This window comes from Polistes fuscatus, unplaced genomic scaffold (genome assembly GCF_010416935.1).
Source record: "Polistes fuscatus isolate 324 unplaced genomic scaffold, CU_Pfus_HIC Scaffold2, whole genome shotgun sequence".
Lineage (NCBI taxonomy): Eukaryota > Metazoa > Arthropoda > Insecta > Hymenoptera > Vespidae > Polistes > Polistes fuscatus.
In genome coordinates, this window is record NW_025113096.1 from 11,312,562 (window position 1) to 11,334,626 (window position 22,065).

General features: G+C 33.9%; 1 protein-coding gene across 2 annotated transcripts in view; it reads left to right on the forward strand.

The window, feature by feature from the left end:
• LOC122516238 (E3 ubiquitin-protein ligase MIB1) overlaps positions 1-22,065 on the forward strand; it is a 493,031-nt gene that overhangs the window by 55,491 nt on the left and 415,475 nt on the right. For both annotated transcript variants that reach the window (XM_043633903.1, XM_043633904.1), the window contains exon 9: positions 13,737-13,888. In XM_043633903.1, the coding sequence (XP_043489838.1) occupies positions 13,737-13,888 (152 nt within the window). The remainder of the gene's footprint in view (positions 1-13,736; positions 13,889-22,065) is intronic.

Here is a 22,065-nt window from a genome sequence, read left to right on the forward strand (position 1 = left end):
TAGTTTGATGGCCCGCTCGACGTTGACACGATGACACGATGACGAGTGTGCTTGCTGTTTCTCCTTGTTACATAAAACGCCGACAGAGAGAATGAGAGACGCGAAGGATAGAAAGAGAGAGAGAGAGAATGAGATAGATAGATAGAGGTAGAGATAAACGGAGAGAGAGAGAGTTAATGGAAGATAAAGAGAGATAGATAGATACCAAGAGAAACAAAGAGAGAGAGAGAGAGAGAGAGAAAGTTTGCGAGAAAGGGAAATAATGAATTAGCGAGTGAGAGAGAAAAAGAATGAATGAGTGAGTGAGGGAGAAAGAAGAAATAATAAATGAGAGAGAAGCAATGACTGAGTGAGGAAGAGAGAGAGAGGAATGAGTGTGAGAGAGAATGAGAAATAGATAGATGGATAGATAGATAGGTCGATAGATAGGTAGAGAGAAAAAGTGAGAGAGAGAGTGAGAGAGAGAGAGTGATATGGAAAGGAGCAACCAACCAACCAAGCATCCAACCAACCAACCAGTGTGTGCACTTTGAATCGATACTCTGATGGATGACATCGTTTGTCGTTCTTGGCGGTGCAATCGCTCCGGAAGAAATCACCGTTCGTAATGGATCGAGCATAATGTCGCCTAAAACTTCCTCATATTCATTAGATTTATATTCGTTCACATATATTACAGATAGTAATTCAGTAATACAGTATTTTCGCGTAATGTATTTAGATGATAATTCTAAATAGTTTTTTTTTTTTCATTTCTTTTTTCGGATCATAATTTAATCGTACTTTTATTGTTATATATTTTTTTTTTTTTTTTATTAATAATTATCCCGTCGATATAATATACGATGAAACAAATAAGGGTGTTATTCGTCGGGTTAATATATTCCAAAGATTTTTTTTTTTTAATCGATATTTGTGAAATAAACGGTCGGTACTTTTTACGCGTGAATAATTGTAAATAATTGTAATGATTAATATCGAAGAAATTGTCAATATTTAAATAAATAATTTTTGTTGGTATTTTTAATAAAATATACAACTTTGACGCGAACCTGATATTATTATAAATATCGACAAATTATTATTTATGTCGAACAGAATATTCATACCTGTCGAACAGGTTTGTTTATTTAACAAAATATTGACCGAATACATAGAAGCTTGCTTTAATGCAATAATATTTGCATATATTTTTATGTTACACGCATACAACCTAGATCAAAGAATCACAAAATGAATATTTATTTATTCGTAGAAGTAATGCATTTTATAAAAAATATGGTTTCAAAATTGCGGCCGAAAAAAATAGGGAAAAAGGAGAAGGAAAAAGAAAAAACAAATTTGTAAATTTAATTTTTTTCAAAGTGTCAGAATGTGTTTCTGACTAGTATATCCTCGAGTACGAACATCGTATGAATTATTATTCGTTTTTTACTTTCTCTCTCTCTCTCTCTCTCTTTCTCTTTTTCTCTTAGATAAGTGGTCGTTCTGATGAAAACGAGGAAAAATAGCGGCACTGGTTGGTTTTGTTAGAGATTTGGTTTTTCCTTTTTTTTTTTTTTCTGTTCCTTTTTGTTTTTTCTTTAAATATCATGCTTCAACGATTAGCTTTGGTTTTATATCTGGCTTCTTTTTTTTTCTATTTTTTTTTTCTTTTTTATTGTTGTTCGCAATGGCTATGAGTTAAAAAAGAAAAATAATAAAGCAAGAGAGAGAGAGAGAGAGAGAGAGAGAGAGAGAGAGAGAGAGAGAGAGAGAGAGAGAGAGAGAGAGAGAAAGAATGAGAAAAAGAGAAAGAATGAACGAACGAACGAAGGGGTGAGACGAGGGTTGGTGGGTGGAAGAAAGAGGATGGGAGGTAGGAAGGAGGGCTTAATACTAAAAGCAATAAGCAACGAGTGGTTGCGGTCTGCAGGAGGGGTTTTCCGAAGTTATTGTTGTGACCACCGCAATTCCGCACCACGACGGACGCCTACCCTCCATCCTGAAACTCGCCTTGCTAAATTAAATTTCACCCTACGCACAAAGCGCAGCAAAGAACCCTAGCAAGTACGTTCTTTTCGAAAAAGGCTCGTGTCATGTAGCTGCCTCGTTTCTCTCTCTCTCTCTCTCTTTTTCTCTTTGTTACTCTTTCTTTTCCTGTGTCTATTTCTTTCACCCATTTTTAACTTACCCTCCTTTTTATTTTCTTCTTCACCCTTATTCTCTTTTTTAGTATTATTGTTGTTGTTCTTATTATTATTATTACTATTATTATTATCATTATTATTATTATTGTTATTATTATTATTATTATTGTTATTATTATTATTATTATTATTATGATTATTATTATTATTATGATTATTATTATATATCTTCTTTTATCTTCTTCCTCCCTTTTTCGTTTCATTCTCCTCCCATTGTATAATTTTTTGTATCTTTTTAATATTTAGATTATTTTTATTTTAATATTAGCCTATTTTTTGAGAATATCTTGTTAATTTTTAGAAATGTTTATTTCATTTCAATCATTTATAATTTACTCTTGTTTGCATTTTCTTTTTCACCTTCTTCTTCTTATTCTTTTTCTTCTTCTTCTTCTTCTTATTATTATTATTATTATTATATTTTTTTTTCATCTTTTTCCTCCCTTTTAACTCCATTTTCTTTCTCCCCTTTTTGTTACATATTTTTCCTCCCTAATTTTTTTATCTTATCCTCTATCTTTCTAATATTTTCTTCTTGAATTTTTTGTTTTACTTTCCACTTCTACTCTTTCCCTTTCTCTTTCTCTTTATTTTTCTTTTTTCTTTCTGTCTTTCTTTCTCTATGTTTTAAGATCAAAATCTCTTTATCTTGGCAGGAAAGAAAAAGAGAAAAAAGTACAGTCCTCCTAATGTTTTGTTGAATATCGTCACGTCTCGTGAAAATAGAAGGAAGAAAAGTGTCGGGAATACGAAATTTTCTTTACTACTCATTCGCTAAAGTATAATATAATTCTTTTCTTTTCTGCGTTCGAGTTTTCTCGCGCGATGCATTACCGAATAGTCCCACGAAATGTCAAACGTTTAATTTGACACCTCGAAAGAGGAAAAATCAAAAATAAGAAGAAGAAGAAGAAGCAGAAGATGAAGAAGAAAAAGAAGAAGAAGAAGAAGGAAGAGGTTAAATGAATAGACGGTAAAAGGACAAGAGCAAATAAAGAAGAAAAAGAAAAAAGGTGAAGAAAAAGTGGGTCATTTCCTTAGAAAAGATTTCCAACTACTTGCTTAGGAAAGTCGTATCTCGTAAGCTTAGCTAACACAGTCAAAGGATCCTTGGTACTTTTAGATAGATAGGAAGAAAAGATGTTTGATAATTCACCTGTTTTTCTTCTTTCTCTTATTTTGTTTCTTTTTTTTTCTTTTTTTTTTTTTTTTTTTTTTACATTTTCTTCTTTCGTAATACATTCTTTCATTTTCCCACCCAGCTATTTCACTATCATTTTAATGGATTCCTTCATTTTTCCCTCTTTTTCCCAAGCTTTTTCTTTCCTTTCTATCCTTTGGCGGGGCCAAACAGAAAAAGTATTTTCTTTTCTCGCAACATCCGTTGTTACGGGATTCAATATGGCCGTCAAACGAAGTCCCAGCTAAAATGTTGTTTCTCTTCTTTTATCTATCTATCTTTCTATTATTAACTTATACGTGTATTTTGTGTATATATATATATGTGTGTGTGTGTATACATATATATTGTATTTATATATATATATATACAGAACGTGTGTTGTGACATTCGGAAAAAACGATTTCCTTTCGATTTGAACACAACTATGGCGACCGTGTGGTCCGTTCGCGAAAGAATTAGGTCATCGATTCCTCCTCTTTCCCTCCCCCCTCATCCTCTTTCCCTATAATGTTAAACTACTTCGCGTGCTCGACCGCTGGACCCTTCTCTGTTTCCGTGGTCTTTCGATTCTCCATATTGATTTTTCTTCCTTTTTTTCTTTCCTCTATTACGTCATAGTATTATCTATGAAAAAAAAAAAAAAGAAGAAAAAAATAAAAACAAAAAGATATTCCTGGCCATTTTTTTGCGGAGATAGAAAATCAATACTTTATAAACTTGAAATTAAATTTCAATTAATTTAATTAGACTAATATTATCGATACCTTTTTTTTTATTCGTTAAATTTCGAATAAAGTGTATCTCGTTTGGGTAGACGATAGTTGACAAAATGGCGTTGAAAGATTTTTATTAATATACCGTTGAATATTTCAAATGATCGGTTCATGTCGGCTCGTAAATAATATGATGAAAGTTTCGTTAGGAGATCAATTGTTTTTTTATTTATTTATTTATTTATTTAATTTAGAATAAAGTGTGTCTCGATTGATAAATGGTATAATAGATGACCAAAATGTCGCTTGAAAACTTTTTATTAGTATACCGTTAAATGTTACAAATGATCGGTGTTCACACGTGGGCGCGTAGTTTGATGGTGATTTTGGTTTTGGGGGTGGAGGACCAGTTTTATTTTTTATTTAATTTAATTTAGAATAAAACGAGCGGCGAGATTGATATCGTAATGGTGCATGACAAAATGGCGCTTTTTGATTTTACTAGTATACCGTTAAATGTTTCAAACGACCGGCCGGTGTTTGCGCCACCTCACATCAAACACGTGTACGTGGGCGTGGTGGGGATTTTGCTTAAATCGGCTTTGTTTTTCATTTATTTCATTTAAAATAAAGTGTATGGCGATTGATATTGTAATGGTTGATGACAAAATGGCGCTTTTTGATTTTATTAGTATACCGTTAAATGTTTTAAGTGACTAGTCCGTGTTGGCACCCCATCGAGCACGTAGTAGTATGATGGGGTTCTGCTTGGATCGGCTTTTCGACCAATTCGTAAAGTACACAGAATGAACAGCGACGGTGTGGGGGTGGGGGAGGGAGGTGAGGGGGCGGGGGGTTGCTGCTGTACCTCCTGTAATCCGCGTCGCGGCAATTTATATTAATTAGCCTGGCCGCCTGGAACATTCGTGTTCAACATAAATTACCGAGACTAATGATGAGTGTCAGGCATAAACGTAACATAATGTGACCGCGTGCACGACCAGGACAACGTCTGCCCTCTCTTTCTCGTTATCTGTGTGTGTGTATGTGTGTGTGTGTGTGTCTGTGTGTGTGTGTGTCTCTCTCTCTTTCGTTTTCTCTCTCTTTATCTATCTATCTCTCTTTCCATGGTGACCAAAGCGAATGACGATGCATCGCATCGTTTTGGTTAGCGTGTATACATATTCGTGTTACTGCCTGCACGATATTACAGCGAGAAGTTAAAATTAGTACGATAAAAGCCGTATTATCCGATCGAGTGAGAGAACAATCCTGCTTAATCGGGAATAGTTTACTCTAGTTCGATTAAATCGTGTAAATATTGAATGAAAAAGATACAGGACCTTTGATAATTGTTACATGCCTTTAACTTTGTTTAGTTTACATTTGAATTATGTCTATATTATACCGTATTGTTTTACTTTTGTTTATTAGAGGAATTTTTTGTCTGAATTATTATATTTACACGATTGGACATTATTTTGTATTTGATTTATAATTAAATTTGATCAAATTTCTATGCAGCATGAATATGAATGAAGTGTGAAAATGAAAAATGACAAATAAAATTGAATAAAGTTTCAGATGGTGTGTTATAGCTCCGGTCTGATTTTTTAACAAATTATACTTTATGAATATCTGAAAAGAGTTTTCGTATAGAGGAATCATTTGTTTCTGGTAGCCAGATAATTGGAGAAACAAAAATATTTGAAGTTTAATCCAAAACCATGAAAAAATCTTTCAGTTGGATCATAAAATCCTTAAACGTTTTATATTACTGTGTCATATTTTTGTTAGATCAATTTTTTAAATTACATCTTTATTTCAACAATCATTATTTGACTTTGATAATATTTAATGAAATTTTCAAGTAATATAAAAAAATAGAAATATATATTTTTCGTCTAATTCTGATACCAATAATTTAAGATAGAAAATATTGTTTTCGTATTAGATATAAACTACGAAGTGTGTAATCTAAGGGTTGTTCTTGATAGACCCTAATATTTGCTATACTCAACGACCCGCATATCGTCTTCTCATTGATGCATTTATAGACGAATTCTCCTTTTATCCGTTGGTGTGAATCGGACCAAAGAGATCAGTCTGCTTGACTACCGAAAACGACAAACTGTGAAGTGGAAAACGAAAAAGGGGGTTGGATTGTAGGGGGTGGTGGTGTTGGGTTAGAGCCAGACGAAAGGAAAAGACTCCTTCTTCTTCTTCTTCTTCTTCTTCTTCTTCTCTGGCAATCAAGCAGGGACGTTCTCGTTGTCTTCTACGCTTCGTTTCTCACGCTTCTTATTATCCTCAGCAAATCGTCATGTTTTTGACAACTCAAAAGAGGAAATCCTTTCTTTCAACAATCGCAACATTTTCTTTATCGTTTTTACTCGCGACGTCGTTAATCATTTGTTATTCATAATTTAGAATTTTTTGTCTTGATCGAACCAATACATGTTCCAGGTAGGCCAAAAATTTCAAGGTGATTTTGTAAAAAAGTTCATCGATTTTTATCCAAACTTTTTAAAGCTAACTTTTGTAATTAGCTAATCCTACAAACCGTGGCTGGTAGTTATAAAATTTTGAGAAAAAAAAAAAAAAGAACAAGATATTAGTCCGTAATAAGAGTAATTGGTTTTAAGGTGTTTGATATTTAGCTAAACGTTGCATACAATTATGCGAAAGTTTTCAAACGACTACCGTAAACGTTCTAATTATTTAAATTTACTTATGAACGCTCTAGAAAAACAAAAAAATTTATAATCATTGATAATAAAAAAGAAATCTCGTTCGCAAATGTTACAAAATAAGAACAAAAAAATGACTCGATAACAATACATATTACAGATCATGTGTAAACGTTGAAATAAATGCGCAATCCTTTGGCCGATCCTTTTTCGAAAATAGAAATTCGATTGAGATTTGGTTAGAAATAAAAGAAGAAGAAGAAGAAAAAAGAAAGGATAGTCGATAGTTCGATTCGATTCGTAGAGGCAAGGATTGGTCTTAGGTGAGTCTTAAATTTCTCATTAGCGTTGGCTCGTCACCTTCGATTCGAGCGAACGAGGAGATCTCTGGGAGAGAATTAGCCGCGTCAATATTTGCCCCGCAATCAAGCCGCTTCGAGTTACCCCCATCTACCACCATCGCTACTACCACCACCCCCACCCCTTTCCCGAAACCTTTCCTACTCCTTTTCTACCTCCTTCCAAGATTTCTCTCGTTTCTTCTTTCACGAATGTAAGACTTCGTTACCGATTGTTATCCGACGGTAGTCAAGAAGAAAGCGAGATGATAGCTCGTTTTCTTTTTTCTCTCTTTTATTGAAGTTACACTTCTTGGCGCGTTGGGGAAAATGTAATGGGGAGTGATTTTGTTCCTAGCGTCTGGAAAAACGACACCATGAAGTTTGTCAGTATTTACGACGCGCGGCAAAGCGATTTCAAGTATACGGCTTGAAGTTGTCTTCTTCTTCTTCCCCCCTTTTTTTCTCAAGCGGGTCACCCATCCAAATACTAATCGTACGCAGCGCCGCTTTACTTAAATGATCGAAGCGGGAACTAATGCTGTAACCGCGCCATGATCGTTGACGCATAAAATATTTCGATATATCTCCCTTATATTTAGTGTGGATCGATTGAAAATATGTTTCCTTTCTTTTTTTTGTTAAGTAAATAAATAATAATAATTAGTTGCTTATGTTCTCATACTTCCAGTCCAATATTTTTTTGAAGTTATTTTTGAGGTTATATTCGTTTCGGTACGCCAAAGAAGTATAACTTCTTACGTGCGTACATAAGTACACACACCAGTTTTTTTTCTTTCTTATATATATATAATAATAATTATTTTTCTTTGAAGTTTTTTTGAAGTTATTTTTGGGGTTTTGAGGTTATGTTCGTTTTGGTACGGCAAAGAAGTATAACTTCTTACGTGCGTACATAAGTACACACACCAGTTTTTTATTTTATTTTATTTATTTTATTTTATATCCTCATCTCTCTATCTCATTCTCACTCTCACTCGGTTTGTGTCGCAGTTTAGTCAATTTCGTTACTTTCTTTTCGTCGATATTACTTTAAACAAGAATTTCGATTTATTTTCAAAACCTTGCTTTTTTCTCTCTCTTTTTTTTCTTTTTTTTTTTTTTTTTTCTTTTCACCATGACCCGAGCCATATTTTTCTCTATTCGATAAACGAATAGAGCCGACAAACTCGTAACGAATTTACGACGGATGGATGGATGGATGGATGGATCGCGGATTCGTTCAAAATTTCACTCCTGTTATAACGATGGAGAGAGAGGGAGAGAGAGACAGAGAGAGAGAGAAAGAGAATACGAAAATCCAAGTACACGTATATATTTTTCAATTTGTTTTATGGTAGAGACACGCACCAGGACTTTTAATAACGTACGATAAATCTGCTCGTTAGTTTTCATTGATAAACTGACTTAACATGAATCCCGTGTTATAGGCGTTTCAAACAAATCATCGATATGATTTTCGATCGACTGCTAGAAGAATACAAAAAAAAAGAAAAAAAAATATAAAATAAATAAAACGAAAGAAGAAATAAAGAAAATGTATAAATTTACGTTTACCTCGTAGTCTCCCACTACCAACGCGTAAATCCTTTTTACGAGCAGTACATTTTTTTTTTTCTTACTGGTAGGTAGAAAAGTAGATCGACAGGATTGTAACGAGACTCTGGAATCGTGGAAGAGAAGTTTTGAAATGAAAGCTTCCGAGAGTTACTCGAAGCGAATTCGTCGGAAGGAAGCTCGAATCGAACGTCATTCCTGAGAACTTTTAAACTGAAAAGAGGAGAAGGAGGTGGGAAAAGGCGGAGGAGGCGGAGGAGGAGGAAGGTTAGGGTTAGGGTATGGGCTGGGTGGTTGGTTGCTTGGTTGGTTGGTTATAAGAGAGAGAAAAGATAGAGTGGAAGAAAAAGAAAGATGATGGGGGATGAAACGAACGGGTTATAACGCGACGTTGCTCATCCAAAAGGAACGTTTCGGAGGGAAGTAAAAGATGAAGTGAAGGCTGAGAATGAAGGCGGAGAAAAAGAGAAAAAGAGAAAGAGAGAGAAAGAGAGAGAAAGAGAGAAAATTTGAGATGGGATGGGTTAAGAAGACGCAAGGAAGGGAGGGTAGTGTCGCAAATTGAAAATTCTCATCCAACGTCCCACTATTTTCTCGTTCGGGTCTTACAAATCTTTATTTGACGGGAAAGCAGCGGGTTCCTCGTAAGAAATCGATGCTGCGCTGGCGTTACTGCTGGTGCTGCTGCTGTTGCTGCTACTGATGGTGATGGTGATGGTGGTACACGGGTGTGCAGCTGTAACGTTATTCGATGAGTCTTTCTACGGCCCCAGTTAGCAATTTTCTCTCTCTCTCTTTCCTCCTATTCATTTTTATTTTATCTTTCTTTTTTTTTTCTTTATTTATTTTATTATTATTTTTTCATTTTACAGGACGGTCCATTCCGTCCAATAAATTTTTCCTTTTTTTTTTATATTTTTTTTTATTTTCTTATTTTATTGGTATATGTGTGCGTGTGTTTTTTTTTTTTATTATTTTCCTCTCCGTCCCTCTCGTCAAAAAACAGAAATTTCATTCCACGCGATGTAGGCAACAGCACAACAACGACTCATATAATAAAGTGAGAGATGCCCACCCTCGCGAGTAGAGGTACGAAACGAGTTACACGGAAAGCTTTATTAGAAGAGCTTTATCTCTTCGAAAGCGAGGTCGACGCTATGCGACACGACGGAACGGGACCAGACCGGACGGGACGGAACGACACGGGTTGGGACGGGATAGGACGGAATCGGACGGGACGGGACGGGACGATATAAAAGCAGAAATTACAAGGAAAACTTTGAACGAAGTACCGTTCCCTACTATTCTGGATAACAACGATAACTCCTCGTCTTCTCCTACTTTCTTCTGGTCTACTATAATACATAATGTTGTTTTCTTCTTTTTTCTTCCCCCCCCCTCATTAAATGAATCGCATTAACGTTCGACCAATTTACTTAAACAAAATTTCTACATTTTCAACATTGAACGTTACTATAAATTTAACATTTTAGAAATACATAATAGAATTCCATTATTTTTACGTACTTTTCTTCTTTACATTACTTCATATTGTTTTTTTTTCTCATTAAATGAATCAAATTAATATTCGATAAATTAACCTCGCAAAATAATTCCATCCGACAACGAACGTTAATAAAATAAATTGATTTAATTACTTTCAGTTAGTTTTATTGTTTAAATTAACTTCTAGTACCTTTAACTTACATCGATTTTAATTAGTAATTTTCTTTTCATTTTTATATATATATATAAATTAAGTCATACTATTTGCATATTTGTTTGAATTAAAATTTGCCTCTCTCTCTCTTTCTCTCTTGTTTTTATCTTTTCTATAATTGAGAAAAATGATCGAGTATAATGGGAAATAATCCTAATCGCGAGTAAATAAGACGAAGCTTCGTAGTTGTCGTCGTACGACCTTTGGCCCCTTACTACTACTCACTCCTATGATTTCCTCTTTCTCTCTCTCTCTCTCTTTCTCTCTCTCGCTATCCACCTTTTTCACGTTCCAACCCCTCGTCGTTCTCTTGCGCCTTTTGTTTCACCCTCACCTAGTGGCGTGACGTATGGGCAGCATTTATAGCGCGAGATAGCACCGGCGGTTCTCGACAGCACCGGCAGATTTATCCTCCACGGTTATTGGAGTTATACAAAGGATTTTTCCAACCGATCCCATAAAGGATCTGTACTCGATGTCCTATTATTTACGCACTCGCCTACCACCCGTAGATGTAGACTCTGTCGTTTCTTCTTTCTCTCTCTCTTTCTCTTTCGATTCTTATGGTTACTTCATCTTTTCTTTTTTTTTTTTTCTTTTTTTAATAATAAAAAATCTTGTTTCACTTTAACAACAAAAAAGATACGAAGGAAAATGCTACGATCGTTGTGATCTTATGATTACAATGTTATTTGAAAATTATTATTATTATTATTATTAATTGGTATAAAAATAATACGAATAGGTTGTATACTTGATATTTAAGAAATACGAATATTATTTCGTAATAATATTAATTTAAATATTATTTTGTGTATTCTTATAGAAGCATTGAAAGAGATATATTATTTTTAACTTTAATTATACGAAGATACGAGTATTATTATACGATAATAATATTAATTAAAAATTATTTTTAAATTGTTATAGAAATATTGAACAGCTTATATTTTTCAGCTTAAAAAAGAAAAAAAAAAAGTACAAATAATCGAGCGATCAAAAATATTAATTTGTAATTATCATTTTAAATTATTATATATAAAAAGTATACGAACAGTTAAATATATTCGTCAAAGTTAACATAAACGAGAGAGTATTATATATACGATACGATAAAAATATTTATTTAAAAAATCATTTTTAATTAATATTGAAATATACTAACGAGAGAGAGAGAGACTCTCGCGTATCCTTTAATATTAACGAATACGAGTATAACACGATATAAAAATATTGAAATTTGTTATTATTTTAAATTATTAAAAATAAAAAGAGAGAAAAAAACAAGAAAAAACTGCAAATAGTTAATATTCTTCAATGTTAGTAGAAACGAGTCAATCAACTTGAAAATACATACATATGTATCATTCTATCCGTTTCAACGTTCTGAAATCGCGTGTTCGAGGCTCGAAGAACGGCCCCATAGTTTCGTTCGTTCGTACGTTCGTTCGGCATTAATGGATGACCGCTGTTCCCGTAGGTTTTATCGCTAGCACGGACCCGTATACATATATATATATATATATATATATATATATATGTGTGTATATGTATATGTGTATATATATATATGTGTATATACGTTCGAAACGGTGGCCGCGAATGTCAAAATGGGCCGAACGGTTCGCATCGATCCACAATTTCCCCTCTCTTTTTCTTTCTCTCTTTCTCTCTCTCATTTCTACTCTCGTAGACCAAGTGTACGATTCAGTCCGGCTTTGGTACTCACGTTCGATTGGCTTTTCGAATTTTCTCTCGGAATTTCGACTACTTTTTTTCCAACCATTTTGGTTTCCACCTCTTTTATTTTATTTACTCTTTCTCTATCTCTATCTCTATCTCTCTCTTTCTCTCTATTTCTTTCTTTCTTTCTCTTTCACTCCGAAAGGATGGAAAGAGCGTCAAAAACGTTTGGTCGAAGTACGATGAAAATTTCTTACGATTTACTTCACGTACTCTCTCTCTCTCTCTCTCTTTCGTTTTTTTTCATTTCTTTTTTATTTTATATATTTATTATTATTATTATTTTTCCCTAAAAGTCAGTTCGTAATTTTAAATTCGCGTACTAATTTATCCCTTCCCTATTTCTCATCTTCTTTTTAACACACACAACATCCCTTTTACATATTTTTTTATATCTTTTTTTTTCTTGCCCCTTTTACTCTCTCTCTCTCTCTCTCTCTTTATCTTTTTAGTCTTTGTTTTCGTCTTTCGTTTTATTCAACGTATAAACCTGGCCCATTTTTTCTTTTCTCTTTAGCATCTCATCCCGACTAGGGTAGCCGTAGATGCCTCTCGGCATGGTTATCGTACTACTAAACTAGCAAGTTTATAAGCGGACACGCTATTGCGAGAAACTTGCATGTACTTGGTAGCAAGTCGCTCGTGGAAGAACTCAACGAACGAAAGCCAACAACGCGTTTCGCTTCGTCGAAGACAGTTCCGAGGGGATCGTTATACTCTATGTTCCTTTTTCCACCCTTTCTCTTTTTTTTCTTTCTCCATTCTGTTTCTTATTATTTTTCTTTCTTCTTCTTCTTCTTCTTCTTTTCCTTTCTTAATTTTTTTTTTACATCCCAGGAAAAAAGGAAAACGGAAAAATATGCGTCCGTTTCGTTTCGTTTTGTTTCGTTTCGTATTTTTCTACGATTGGATTTATTTTTTCTCGTTTAAAAAAAAAAAAGAAATTCGTTTTACGAATGATTTCTTTGTTATTCTTATTGGAATTCAATTTTCTATATCTCCGTTGAATTCAAATTTTATTCTAATCGCTTTAATAATAGTTTGAAGTATGTTGTTTGTACGTTGTAAATCGTCGAGAAGATAACAAATTCGTATTGATTATTTTGATATCGTTTTTGATATTTCAATCGTAATTCGATCGTAAGAAGAAAATCAACAGCGAGTTAATTAAATTTGATTTTCCGATTGTTTTCTGTTTGATTTATTAAGCTAATTGTAATTGTTTATTACATATTTTTTGTTGCTTGAATATTTCGAGATTATAAGTAACGTATAAATAAAGAAATGATTTTTAACTAAACGTAAGAAAGCGGATTGAAAAGTTTCGAATGTCAACAAATATTGAGCCTAAGTATTTATTTTTCAATTAATATAATCAACATTAAATAAAGAGAGTGATACATAAAAATACGTTTATTTATTTCTCTCTCTTTAAAAAAAAAAAAATACGTATATAATATTTATTAAAAGCTTTTATTTGTGAATTCAGGATTAAATTTATCTGAATACAAAGTTACTTTAACTGAGAATATTATATAAATATTCTAACTGAAAATTTATTTTCTTTGTTATTTCTCGGTAGGACTCGGAAGGTGACACACCTCTTCACGACGCAATATCGAAGAAACGGGACGATATGTTGGCTCTTTTGTTGGATCACGCTGCGGACATCACACTTACCAACAATAATGGCTTCAATGCGCTTCACCATGCCGCTCTTCGTGGAAATCCAAGGTGAGTGAGTGCTACAGACATTTTATTCCAAACAGAACGTTAAACGTATATACTATTTCAACTTGAATTTTTCTACCTCTCGTGCAATTTTACTTTTTTACTTTTTTCTTGTTTTTTTTTTTTACTTTACTTTACAATAATTCTTATATTTGTCGTATCGTTGTAAGAGACATATTTTCCATCGATCTTCGTAAATCGAATGTAATTTCGATTATTCGAGAAAAACGAAGAAAGAAGGATAATTAATTTTCTTTTTTTGTACAGCTCGTCCAGATTTGGATTTTTTTTTTGTTTAACTTTAAAGAAAAACCTCGAAAAAAATATATAATCGTTATTTGATTAATTTTCGAACAGTTATACTTCGATCGAGCATCTTTGATCCGAAAAATATCTTATTATCATTTTATTGTATTTATTAAAGGTTTTTCTCGTTCTCCTCTTTCAGCAGTCTCTTGCATTGTATGTATGTGCTCTAAGTGAAATAGTATCTTGGTTTCCGTTCGGTAAGAACGTGTACGTGACCTCTTCTGCTTCTGTTGCTTGCTATTGGAAATTTAATAAAGGTTAACGTGTACGTTTCTCTAACGTTAGGAAAAGAAAGATTACGAGGAGAGGAACGAGATTCCGATCGAAAACGTTTTCATTTCAAGCTTTCAGGTTTATCCACGCTCACAAGCGTATAGATAAATTTCTCATTTTTTATTTATTTCCTTTTTATTTTTTAACGAATACGAACAATTAAAATTTTTCATTAAATAACTCTCTTGTTAGCTTTATATATATAATTTTTATTTATTATTTTTATTCGATTTGTGTATATTAATTCATTTCTGCTGATTACGAGATATCTCGTAGCAAGGATATGCAAGAAGTTTTTTTTTTTTTATTGTTGTGCAGACTACGAAATATCTCGTATAAATCATCATAAATGCCACTCAAAGGTTTACATTTTGAATTAATTAATAATAAACTTCTTGTACACACCGTGATATAATAAGATTCAGGGTTGCATGCCATTTCGTGTTCTTTACGTTTGACCCACAAAATTAGTTCCATGTCTCACGCGTTCTTATAGTACACGGGTGGTGTGAATTTGAATAAATGTTCTCGTTATTATTTAAAATAAATTGTAGGTATTCGGTGGAAAGAAACGTTCAATTTTCTGTCGACAATAAACGTTTGATGAAAAGAGAACAACACAACCGTTGCGTGTATTAATTATCGATCGAAGACACAAATTTCGGAATATGATGAGAACATTGATATTCATAGTATGTTACTCACGTAATATGACAACGCATGCATGTATCATAATTATAATCGATTCTTGACACTGGAATAATCTATCTGGTGGTTTCCCCATAATGGCCGTAATATCACCGTTCTGGCAAAACGATCGTCTTGACTGCTGCTACACGGTTTATGTGTTTTACGATCCATAAGAGAGCAATCATGATATACCTATAGTTATCTACGTTAACGTTCCTTTCGAACGGCTGGTATAAATTAAAGGGAAAAAAGTTGTAAATGAAAGAGAAAGAGAGAGAGAGTGAGAGAGAGAGAAAGAGAGAGGAAGAGTTTGCTGTCATGGAAGGGGAATAAACTCTTTCGAATAATATTATTCGTTCCGCTAGAAAATTTCAGCAGGAAAGAGGGGGTAGTTTCTTCTAACGACACGCTTGTGCGAACTCGAGTTCAATACGATAACACGGAGATTAAGATACTCTATGCATGATTCAATAGGACGAAGTTTGAATTACACGGTAATTTTTTTTTATTTTCCTTTGTTTTACTTCTTCTTCTTCTTCTTCTTTCTCCTCCAATATTTTTCAAACGAACTTTCATAAATATATTTTGTTTCTTCTTGTTCTTGTTTTTTTTTTTCTATTTTATTTTATTTTATTTGTTTATTCCTTGTAATTTTATTTTCAACGAGCTCTCTCTCTCTTTCTCTATTTTCTCTTCTTTCTATTTCTTTTTCTATACGTCCATGCATGATTCAATGGAACGATGTTTGAATTACACAGTTATTCTTTTTTCCTTTTCTTTTATTTTCATTCTTTTCTGATATTTTTATTTTACTCTTTCCCTTTTTTCTTTACGGTCATGCATGATTCAATAGGACGCAGTTTGAATTACACGGTTGTACTTTTATATTTCTCTCTCTCTCTCTCTCTTCTCTCTCTCTCTCTTTCTATTTCTCTTTCCCTTTCTCCCTCTATCTTTTTCTTCTATTTATTTTTATCGAGATTTATTCCTTTATTTCTCTACGGATGTAATTAGTACAAGTTAACGGTAGAAAACGTATCTTGCGAGATAATATTGGATTCTTACGTAACTAGTAACGATGAGATGATGGTGGTAGTGGTGATGAGTTGTAGAAGTAACGACAGTGGAAAAAAAAAAGTTTTCAACGCACATTTTTTAATTAGATATCTATTAAAGTACACTTTTTCTTTTTTTTTCCTCTTATTCCCCATTATCATCATCCTCCTCCAAGGAAAGGTAATTTTCAGTTACGACGATAATGGGATACATTTTCCATGTATATCACGTGCGAGTGTAAAAATAATGATTTCGATAGAATCGCTTTACGGTTGGCCGGGCATTCGCGTTGTCGTTTTTTCCTACGATCCGACTTGGTCATTTTCTCTCTCTCTCTCTCTTTCATGTTCTCTCTCGTTGTCTCAATCTTTATCGGTCTCTCTTTATCGGAGATACTATTCTCGACTCAATTCTACATTGAATTTCTCAGCAAAGTCTCTTCTGTTCCGAACAACTGTCGTCCTTCGGCTCTCTCACTCTCTCTCTCTCTCTCTCTCTCTTTTACTCTTAGTATCTATCCGTCCATCTATCTGTCTCTCTCTCTTCCTCTCTTTCTCATTCGATTTAGTTTCATGGGAATCGAGAGTCGAATCTCGGAGAGATTCGCTCGCCTTTGATTATCACTTCGAGACACGCTCGGATTAATAAGCGGAACATGGAGGAAGACCGTCAATGTTATCGAATCGTATGCGCTTCGGAATTATATACCTCAAAGAGATCGAATGCTATTTGCTAACTTTATCTCATGCCACGTGTCACACAATTATAACTGTTCCCGTTGGAGAAAATTAGTTTCGATGTTTCATCCTATTTATATCGTACGTATTTATATATATGTGTGTTGAGTGTGTATGTGTGTGTGTATATATAGAAGCATACACATTACTGTAATATGGTTTTATTCATTAGCTTCGTTTATTTATAACGTGTGTTTGTGTGTTTGTGTATAGAAGCATACACATTACTGTAATATGGTTTTATTCATTAGCTTCGTTTATTTATAACGCTTGTTTTCCATTTCTAGAATTACATCATTATTTATTAAAAATGCATATTTAGATAAATTAAATTTTACATTTCGTTGCATATATATATGTGTGTGTGTACATGTGTATACGAGTTATTTGTTACCATCTTAATGAATTTGTAATTTTGTGTTTTTTTCTTTCCTGATTATTACTGGTTTACTAATTTATTATTTTATAAATATATTTAACGTTTCGTTACATACATTGTTAATGAACGTATTATATAAATTCACACATTTATTCTTTTTTCCCCCAAATAATAAAATATACTTCTTGAAAATAATTTTTAATTAATTTCGTAAATTCGTACGAGATTAAATCTCGTTATGATCCAATAACTTTTCTATCATTTCGTAGAAATAATAATTCCACTTAAGTTGATCATAATTTTATAAAAAAAAAAAAAAAAAAAAAAAGAAGCATCTCACATAACAATCGACATAGAGATACACAAAATTGATAATAAAAAAAGAAATAAATAAATGAAAATATATCATCTCTTTATCGTTCGCTTAACGTTATTCTAATCGTATAAATCAAGAATAATCCACAGCTATCTTTATCATTCACAAAGGATCATCCTAACTGTGTTCATCCTTTAAGAAGAATCAGAGAGCCTCAAAAAGAACGTTAGGTAAAGTTCTTAGGGTAGTTTGCGGTTAGTTGGCGTTATCGCACAGTCTGTCTTGGATGATTCCGCGTCTACTCGCAGGAGGATTTCTTTTTGTCACGAACGTTTTAAGATGGGTTGAGGCGACAGGACGCGTCGGCTTGGATGTTCATTCTTCCTTTCCTTCTCTCTCTCTCTCTCTCTCTTTCTTTTTTCGTCTTTCACACACTCGTTGAGATAAAAGCTCTCGAAAATCTCTCAAGCTACCTTTCCTCCGACTTTTCTGTCTCTTTCTCTTTCTCTCTCACACACACACACACATACACACACATACACATACACATATACTTGACTATTTCACATAAACATATCCTCCCTTCTCTTTCTATTTTTTTCACTCTCTCTCTCTCTCTCTTTCTGTTTTATTATTTCTTTCTCTCTCTATTTTTCTCCTTCTTTTACTATTTCCGTCTCTCTCTCTCTCTTTTTATTTTTTTCGCTCTCTTATTATTTCTGACTCTTTCTATTCCCATCTCTTTTTATTTTCTCACTCTCTTCCCCCCCTCTGTCTCTCTTACTATTTCTGTTTCTTTCTATTTGTCATTCTCCTTCTATCTCTTTCCTTGTCTACTTCTCCCTTTCCATTTTGTTCTCTTTCTAACTTTAGGTATATATATATATGTGTCTTTTTCTCTCTTTTGGGTTTTGTGCCTTAGCTTGCGCCCGTATTCGTTGGAGTCCTCGTCGTGTCGTCGTCAACGTTGGCAGTGGCGTGCCTTTCCAGAAAGCTCTGAAGCCGAACGAACGGACATCCGGAGACGTAATTTCCTGCCCTCCTGGTGTACTACTCTCTCTCTCTCTCTCTCTCTCTCTCTTTCTGTGTGTTTCCTTCTCTTCTTCTTCTTTGCTCCCTCTCATCTTTCTCACGGTAGCTCGACCTCACCGTTCTCCAACGCTTTGTAGGATACATTCTCTCGGGGTTGTCGACGAAACTTCTCTCGTTTTCCATGCTCTTCGACCCTCATCCTCTTGTCCTCTCTCTTTCTCACTCTCTTGCTCTTCTATGTGTGCTTTCTCTGTACTATCTCGAATTAGAGACGGCCGATGGTCGAGCCACGAGTTCTACTAAAGTCAAAACTTTACGACTTCAAAACGTTCCTTTTTCTTCTTCTTCTTCTTCTTTTTCTTTTTCTTTTTCTTTTTCTCCCCTTTTCCATCCCCTGTTTCTCTTTTTTTTTTTAAAATTGATAATTCTACCAAACGCGTAATCAATTTTTTCTACTCATCTATTTTTCCAACGTTGTCGTTGAGTTTTTTTTATACTAGTAGATATAAATAATAACAATTCTATGATTAATATTAAACAGATAAGACACTTCGTGTATACCCATTCCTACCGTGAGTAGAGACTACTTTAAAAAATAAACCATATTGTTGTAATATAGAATGAGATTTTAGCCGATCGGATAGGTTAGAAAATATTTTCTTTGATTTTTAAACGAATAATTATTATGCGTTTAACAATTTATACGTTTTTATCGAAATTTTGTTTAAATTACGCGATCATTCGACCTCGCTTCGTGGTAGGTTTAGTGTTAATTAATAAAATTATCTCATTAATCGATCTTCGTTTTAGATGAATACACCTACTCCCAAAGGAAAGTTTCTTATAGCATACCGATTCGTCTAAAGTATTTTTAATATTCTCCAAATTAAAAGGACGTTGAAAATAAATAATGGAATGACAAGATCGCGAGATTTGAAGGTTCGAAGGATTTGCGTTTCGATATCAACACGGGGAGTAGTAGTTAGTAGTAGTAAAACCCCGTAGTAAAGTTCGGAATAGTTTTGGGTGTAATTAGATGGAGGGACTCTTTCTTCGAAAGCTCGCGTTGTTCGTGTGTCCTACGGACGAATGAAGGAAAATGAGTTAGGGGTGAGGGTTGGAATTGGGATTGGAGTAGGGAGGGGTTGGGGTTTGAGAAAGGTGTCGTCGTCTTCGTCGGTGTTGTAATGCAGCAAGTAGCGAAAGAATGAAAACTTCGGTGACAGAGGGGGGTGAGGCTTAAAGATAAGGAAGGAAGGAAGGAAGAGTAAGGGTTGAAAAGGGGAGGAGAGGGGTTGGAGGTCGAGCGAATAGAGGGGGGGGGGAGAAGACGAGCATTTAAATAGCTCGTCGGGCGCGAGCCATTTAATTTACCTCAGCGAGGATCTAATTACTTCCAATAGTTTGTTAATTTCGTTCCACTACTTTGCTGTCATTAAATAATTATTATAGTACAATGCCGGAATGGAACAACGGGCTTGGCTACGATGCTTTTGTGTTTATTTATCTTTTTTTTTTGCAAGGAAGAAGAAAAACGGTGAAATCGTTTATCTTATAGAAAAATTCTACGAGATTTGTTTTGAACAAAGAATTAAAAGGAAATCCGTCTCGTGTGTCTTGATTATAATATAAATAATTTAAAAATAATAATATATATGTGTGTGTGTGTGTGTGTGTGTGTGTGTGTGTGTGTGTGTGTGTGTGTGTGTGTGTGTGTGTGTGTGTGTGTGTGGTGTGTGTGTGTGTGTGTGTGTGTGTGTGTGAGTTAAGAATAATTATATGATTTATTTACGAAGAATTTCTCGTGGAATTTGTTAATTTTCTTAAAAAACAATTGTAAAGTAAAATTTCAAATTATCCTATAGTAATCTTAAACAATTGTAATTTATGCAACGTTCGAAAATTACTTTAGAAACAGAGAGAAACAACAATTTGATACGCTCTTCCTATTTCTTCTACTTCTTCTTCTTCTTCCCTTCCTCATCCTCATCCTTTTCCTCTCTTACTTTCATAAGTGTATACGTACGCGTAAAAATTTTGAGTAGGTTCTCTTGTTTAGTATAGCAAGTATCTGGAGAGTCTCCGTTGAAGTCTAAACCCATAATGGCAGTCTAACTGCATCTATGCATAAACGGGACCGCGTTATAGGGCAACGTTGCTGGTGCTACGTTGCATGCTGAAAATCGAGGGTGATAGAGATAGAAAGAGAGAGAGAGAGAGAGAGAGAGAGAGAGAGAGAGAGAGAGAGAGAGAGAGAGAGAGAGAGAGAGAGAGAGAGAGCGGGGATGGAGCGAGAGAGAGAGAGAGTGAGAAGGAGGAGAGGGGGGGCAATATAGGGGCGAAACCGAGGAAGCGTACTATTATCTATCCATATCAAGTTATATAGCTCCCGTGTTAACTCGCATGAGAGGCAATCGTTTGGAGTACGTTGAGTCTCTGCGGCCCTGGATACGCCCTTCACTTATTTCTCTTCTCTTCGTCTTTCAATGTTCGTCGTCTCTTTTGGGGGTTCTTTCCAACCCCCACCCCCACCCCCAACCCCCCACCTCCGCTACTCCGGTCTTTCTCATTATCCTTTTCTCCCAGGTATAAAAAAAAAAAAATAATAAGGTAAAACTAGACATATTCTTCTCTTCGATAGATTTCTTTCTGTGAAAAGAATTAAAAGGAAAAAGAAAAAAAGAAGAAAAGAAAATATTAAAAAAAATAAATAAAAACTACAAAAAAGTGTTTTCCCACTGGTAGTAGGGGGTTTCGTTATATATTATTTCTCTTTTCAAAAATAGTTTCAATTAAACGAAAAAAAATTGATCATCGATCCGCGCGTCGTTTCCGTTATTCAATAAAATTTCGAACAATTTACGTTTTGTTTTCTATGATTTTTATTTGAAACTCATGAATTTTCTATTCTTTTGTCTTTTCCGTTTCGACGGATATATTCTCGTGTTTCATTTTGAAACATTTTTCTTGTTGTCGGGTTAAATCAAATATATATTATATATAATATATGCATTTATATAATAAATATAAACAAAATATATATTACACGCACGAATATATACTAATTAAAATGTAATTGTATATAATATATCTGCATTTATCGTATTATCCGTTCGCATATGATTTTATATACGTTAAATAATTATATTTCGTTGTACGTTACAATATTTTATATTCATATCTAATTTTGTTAATATTTCAATAATAATGATTACATATGGTAAAAATATAAATACGATAATTTCATATTACGTGATCGTGTTCAAAGTTGGTTGGAATGGTATAAGTTATTTATCGATCTGATACTTTAGAACCGTATTGATTTTTTAAACGGTGATAAGAAGAAACATGGCGCAGGGAAAAGGGGGAGTAGTCGAAATTGTAAAAC